The sequence below is a fragment of the Colobus angolensis genome, unplaced genomic scaffold (genome assembly GCF_000951035.1).
Source record: "Colobus angolensis palliatus isolate OR3802 unplaced genomic scaffold, Cang.pa_1.0 Scaffold53, whole genome shotgun sequence".
Classification (NCBI taxonomy): Eukaryota; Metazoa; Chordata; class Mammalia; order Primates; family Cercopithecidae; genus Colobus; species Colobus angolensis.
The window spans coordinates 10,155,516-10,161,952 of NW_012118821.1; the positions used below are offsets into that span (position 1 = coordinate 10,155,516).

At 48.5% G+C, this 6,437-nt stretch overlaps 1 protein-coding gene across 2 annotated transcripts in view; it reads left to right on the top strand.

Moving 5' to 3' along the window:
- The first annotated feature begins 876 nt into the window (after positions 1-876).
- The window catches only part of RNASEH1 (ribonuclease H1), a 17,131-nt gene continuing 11,570 nt past the window's right edge, over positions 877-6,437 (top strand). Inside the window, exons 1-2 of one of the 2 annotated variants that reach the window (XM_011960952.1) lie at positions 877-1,381; positions 2,902-3,017. In XM_011960952.1, the coding sequence (XP_011816342.1) occupies positions 1,254-1,381; positions 2,902-3,017 (244 nt within the window). In that variant the 5' untranslated portion in view covers positions 877-1,253. Of the gene's footprint in view, positions 1,621-2,901; positions 3,018-6,437 lie in introns of both variants that reach the window. The other variant, XM_011960953.1, reaches the window with a different exon arrangement.

Genomic DNA, 6,437 nt, shown 5'->3' on the forward strand with positions numbered 1-6,437 from the left:
CCGCCACCTCGCCCGGCTAGTTTTTTGCATTTCTTAGTAGAGACGGGTTTTCACCGTGTTCGCCAGGATGGTCTAGGATCTCCTGACCTTGTGATCCGCCCGTCTCGGCCTCCCAAAGTGCTGGGATTACAGGCTTGAGCCACCGCGCCCGGCCTAGACTTTTTTTTTTGAGACGCAATCTCACTCTGTCGCCCAGATGCAACCTCCGCCTCTCGAGTTCAAGCGATTCTTCTGCTTCAGCCTCCTGAGTAGCTACAGGCGCAGGCGACCACGCCCGGCTAACTTCTGTATTTTTAGTAGAGCTGAGGGTTTCATCATATTGGTCAGGATGGTCTCGATTTCCTGACCTGGTGATCCACCCGCCTTGACCTCCCAAAGTGCTGAGATTACAGGCGTGAGCCACTGCGCCCCGCCAACCCATGGAGACTTTTAAAATAACTTGATTTGCTTACAGAGCAAAAGGTCAAATAGGGAGCAGAATTCTAAAAGTTGTGTTCTCAACTCAGTTTTCTCCCGGGTCGTGGTGCTTGAGGCACTGGACATGCCCTGGTTAAACACCCACGTGCAGTGGAGCAGGGAGGGGACGCGACCCTTCGGGAGTGTGCGCCCGAGGGCAAGGCGAGGCATGTGGATTCCACGGCCTCCCCTCTCGCCCTCCTTTGTGCTTATTCTAATTCATGAGTCCTAACATCTTTCTTCCCACTAAAAAATGTGCATTCATTCGTTTGGCCACAGCCCTGACTGCAGATCCGCATCCCGGGAGCTCTCGAGGAGCCGCGGTTACCGCACGTGGGCGCCGGGCGCCAGGGGGTTCAAGGGCTTCCCGCCGTGACCCGAGCGAGCCGGGGCTTGGCCCCCGAACGGCGACCTGGGGGCGGGGAGAGAAGGGGCCCCACACGGACCATCTCGACCTTCCTCTGCGGGGCTCAGGGCTTCAGCCCGCTCAGATGCGCCTAAGGCCCCGCTCCCATAGGCCCCGCCCCATCCCAGACCTCGCCAGACTTCCGGACCTCAGCCCTCGCCCCGTTTCTTCAAGTACCGACAGGAAGTTGACGAGTTTGGGCTCGTCGGGGACCGCGCTCCAGGCTCCGCCCGGCGACCCCTCCCCTCCTTAGGCCCCGGCTCTCATCAGGACTCCGCCCAGACGTGCGTCATCTTTCCGCGCCGCGGACGGAAGTGCGGTGGTGAGCGCTGCCGGGTCGCGCCCACGCTGGGCCGGGAGTCGAAATGCTTCCCAGTGCCGGGAGTGAGCGATGAGCTGGCTTGTGTTCCTGGCCCACAGAGTCGCCTTGGCCGCCCTGTCCTGCCGTTGCGGCTCTCGCGGGTTCGGGATGTTCTATGCCGTGAGGAGGGGCCGCAAGACCGGGGTCTTTCTGACCTGGTGAGTGGCCCGCCCGCCTAGGCGCCTCCCTGCCGGCACCGGGGTCGAGGGGAGGCCGGAGCTCGGCTGACCCCGGCGGCGGGAACCTGGCGGTCCTAGTCTGTGTCGCGCGCCGTGGCTGTGGGTGGTCGGGGGACCGCCTCGTCTTCCTGCTCGGCGGGCGGGGTTCCAGGAGGCTCACGGCCGGGATCTGGACCGCGCCGAAGACTTGTTTGGAATATCAGAAACGTTACCTGCAGGTTAGGGGTGGCCTAACAAACCCTGTGTTTAATCCTTCATCTTTGTTGCAGTTAAAGTACAACAAAAAGTGACACGTCCTGAGAACTAACCCCCATTACCAGAATTTCGGTACCAGCTAAATTGGGACTGGAACTCGGTACCTAATCTAATCTTCCCTTTTTAAAAAGGTAAATTCGAATAAGCCAGTATTTGCAGTTGGATCCTTGTAACCACCCTTGGAGGTGAGAGGGGTTATTCTCACTTGCAGGTGTAGTTCCTGTGGTCAGGAAGTTCCCAGGGCACGTAACTGACAGAGAAAGGCCTCGAGCCCAGGTGTTCTGCCTCTACCACCAGAACTCTTCCCACTACAGGATATCAAAGTTGGTTACCTGTGTTCCACGGCAGCTATAGTATTGAGGAAGAAGCATCTCAGAAGTTGACCTTTTTGTTGTAATGAAATGGTTAATATTTTTTTCAAAGACCCCAGTATTTTGTTACGCTTTGAGTTTGACGAAAGCCTTACGGTGCTGGTGCGCTGGCTGGCATACAGTAGAACCCACGTGTAGAGTCTGACGTGCAGGATGAAACTATAAGGCATGATTCTGCCCTTTTCACAGTAAAATTGGTCCTCCATATCCAGTTTGCATCCTCGGTTTCAGCTAACCATAGATCAAAAATATTTGGAAAAAATAAAAGTAGAATACAGTTTTAAAATACCCATAAAAAGACAGTACAACAACTATATACATTGTATTAGGTATTATAAACTGGAGATTATATAAAGCATACAAGAAGATGTGTGTAGGTTATATGCAAATACACCATTTTATGTAAAGGACTTAAACATCCTCTGATGTTGGTATCTGTGATGGGGGTGGAGGACTTCCTGGAATCCGTCTCCCTCAGATACCAAGGGACAACTGTATTTCCAACCTTAAGAATCTTGCCGGGCGCGGTGGCTCAAGCCTGTAATCCCAGCACTTTGGGAGGCCGAGACGGGCAGATCACGAGGTCAGGAGATCGAGACCATCCTGGCTAACACGGTGAAACCCCGTCTCTACTAAAAACTACAAAAAACTAGCCGGGCGAGGTGGCAGCGCCTGTGGTCCCAGCTACCCAGGAGGCTGAGGCAGGAGAATGGCGTGAACCCGGGAGACGGAGCTTGCAGTGAGCTGAGATCTGGCCTCAGCACTCCAGCCTGGGTGACAGAGCGAGACTCTGTGTCTCAAAAAAAAAAAGAATCTTAACAGAAAAGGGGATAAGTTAGGGAAGGAGGAAATAACATTGCACATCTTTTCCAGGAATGAGTGCAAAGCACAGGTGGACCGGTTTCCTGCTGCCAGATTTAAGAAGTTTGCCACAGAGGATGAGGCCTGGACCTTTGTCAGGAAATCTGCAAGCCCAGAAGTTTCAGAAGGTAGTCACCTGTCATGTCAGTCTGACATTTTAACCTATTCAAAGGCTTTCATATGCCAGATGGCATTTGATCTGTATAGCTACCCTCTAGGCATGTAGAGAACCTCGAGTGATCATTTTCATTTTACAAATTAGGGAACTGCTGAAAGCAGTTACAAATAGTGGTTCATATTACTTACAGTATTAGGGATAAGCCAGGACTCAGTTCTCCTGTTCCATTCAGCCTTTTATGCCATAATTCCTTGTCTTTTAAAAAAAATACTTGTCCAGCCTGGCCAACATGATGAAATTCCGTTTCTACTAAAATGAGAAAATTAGCCGGGCGTGGTGGCATGCACCTGTAATCCCAGCTACTTGGGAGGCTGAGGCGGGAGAATTGCTTGAGCCCGGGAGGTGGAGGCTGCAGTGAGCCGAGATTGCGCCACTGCACTCTAGTCTGGGTGACAGGGCAAGACTTGTCCAAAAAAAAAAAAAAAACTTGCATAGTTATTGGACTGAATGGGCTACAGTTTATAGGAATGAGTGTGGTTCTTTCATGGCATGCACCTTTGTGGTGTTTCCTTTTTATTGAGGACAGAGTCACACAATCTGAATTTTTTTGGTTTTTTCCTTCCCTGAGACAGAATCTCACTCTGTTGCCCAGGCTGGAGTGCAGTGTCGCAATCTTGGCTCACTGCAATCTCTGCCTCCTGGGTTCAAGCAATTCTCCTGCTTCAGCTTCCTGAGTAGCTGGGATTACAGGTGCGTGCCACCACACCTGGCTAATTTTTGTATTTTTTTTTTAGTAGAGATGGGATTTCACCGTATCAGCCAAGCTGGTCTTGAACTCCTGACCTCAAGTGATTCACCTGCCTTGGCCTCCCAAAGTGTTAGGATTCCAGGCATGAGCCACCATGCCTGGCCAGTTTCTTCCAATTTTATGTGTTATATAAAGTATGGTTATTCAAAGTTTAAAGCCCAATATAAGATTAATGCCCAATATAATTTGAAGTTTAAAGCCCATTATGCAGACTCAGATGAGTGGGTGACAACTTTAAAGCACAAGATTTTAAAAGTATTTCTGGATCTACACTGAGGAAGTGCTCTTACATGAATGTTACTTACAAACTTTTTACTACAGCAAATTAAAACTGAGCAGAGCATAATTTTAATTACCTTATCTTGAACAGCCTCTCTAGAATGGAGCCCCGAAAGAGTTAGTTTCCGAACCAGGGGCGACCCTCACTCAGTGCATCTGCTTCACCCACTCGGTCTTCAATAGCTTTTAAAGGACGTTCTGTTTGTTTGAGAATGAGGACACATGAAAAAGGCTCATCGATGTGACAGTTCTTACTGCTTACTGCATGACAGCCCATAAGCTGAGAGACAAGATGTTGGGGCAAGGAAGGCAACTTTTTTCCGAGAGCCACCAAGCCAAGAAGATGGTGGACTAATGTCCTGAAGAACCATCTTAAGTTAATAGAACTGGAGACTTCTTTTATGTTAAGGGAAGGGGAAAGAAAGGCGGAGGTGAGATCAGGAGGTGACGGATGAGCACAGACATCTGGATGGCAGTGAGGGTCCAAGGGATTGTGAAACTTCTCTGTCCTTGGTCAGGCCATGATGCTCCTATAAGTCTTCAGCATAACATTGTTACTTGTGTGTACTCCCTCTTTGTCTCCTTGGGGGTTAGTTTTGGGGAAGGACCACTGTCATACTTGCTTTAAACTAGAAATTCTTCCCATAGTTCTCTCAGCCTGTACGATCCCACCACGGGGATGTTAGGGGAGAGTGGAGGCAGTAATGCTGAGCCGCATTCTCACTGTTACAGCTGTTCATTTTTCTACCAGATGGAAAACTCAGTTTGAGACAGAAGGCAGGTTTGAAAATATGGCTCTTTCCTTCTTTGCTGGGTTCCTGATACTTCCTTTTCGTAATTTTCCTTTTCACGAATTTTTTGTTTTTAACCAATCAGTAATTTATTTGTATCTCAGTTCTTCCATGTTTCTGTTTTTATTAAGTACTCTAAATCCTAAAGCAAGCTAGTTCTTTGTGAATCTGCTTCTTAAAACTTTAGCGATCGCCTAGTCAGTGACTTAGGACTATAAATTGAGATTTAGTGCCTTTAATGATTCAGATCTGTATCAAAGAAAAAGCATTAGCCCCTTTGACAGTTTTTTGTTTTTTAACAGTACTTTTATCCTTATTTTAGAATTATTGAGCTATTTGCTGGTTTTTATGGTTTATATAAGCTGATTTAAGGTTAATTTACTTAAAAACTACAATTTTGTGAAGTAAAACTTAACTGACAAGTGTGGTTTTTTCCCTCCTTCAGAGTCTTGTCTATTCTGTAGAAAGTATCCATCTCTGTTACAGTAAGTAAAGCCAGTGTTTATATCAGTGTTAGGGTTCTATGAAATGACACTTTGACCTGGAGCGGAGTATTTGTGTTTACTTCAATAGAGCACCTAGAGGCAGGTAATGGAACCTGGCAGTGGAAACGCCGGCGTTGCTGACGCCGGGCCGATCACAGTCAGGTGTTGCCCAGGCTCCCTGAGCGCTCCAAGAGGTGTGGGTTGAGAAGCTCCACTAGGCCGGAGATTTGTCTTGTTCCTTTCTCGTAGGCGTTCTGTTTGTGCCCCATTTCTTCATCCCTGGTTTAGGAGTTGAGAGCTGGAGGCGAATCCTGTAGTGTTGGGTTAGGGTTGTTAGTTTGCAGGTAGGTGGTTGCTCCTGCGTCCTTATTTTCACACCATAAAATGATAGTGGGGGAAAAGTCATTTCAGATCACCTGGCCCAGGGCCTCATTTTACAGAAGCCCAGAGGGTTTAATTCAGTTGACGGAGTTCGCAGCTGATAAAAGGTATAGCACAAATTGAAACTCTGGTGTTTTGAGTCTTGGTCTAATTTAGTGGTTCTACTTCAGTTTCCATACTATTACCCAGTGAGTGAGATATGGGCCCTTCCCACATAACCCTGAGATGGTATTAAGAATCTCTTTGGGACTGGGCGCGGTGACTCACATCTGTAATCCCAGCACTTTGGGAGGCCAAGGCAGGTGGATCACAAGGTCAGGAGTTCAAGACCAGCATGGCCAAGATGGTGAAACCCCATCTCTACTAAAAATACAAAAAAAAAATTAGCCAGTCGTGGTGGCGGGTGCCTGTAATCCCAGCTACTTGGGAGGCTGCGGCAGAGAACTGCTTGAACCAGGGAGGCGGAAGTTTCAGTGAGCTGAGATCGCGCCACTGTACTCCAGCCTGGGCACAGAGCAAGACTCCGTCTCAAAAAAAAAAGAAAAATCTATTTGGGATTAACCTTGAGGCCACCCTGAAGAAAAACTTTGTTGCAAAAGAAGAACTACGAGAGAGTACTGCCCCTGAAGAGACCCAGTTGCTTCCTTTTAGTTTCTGGTCTCTGTTTCCTTCTTTTTTTTTTTTTT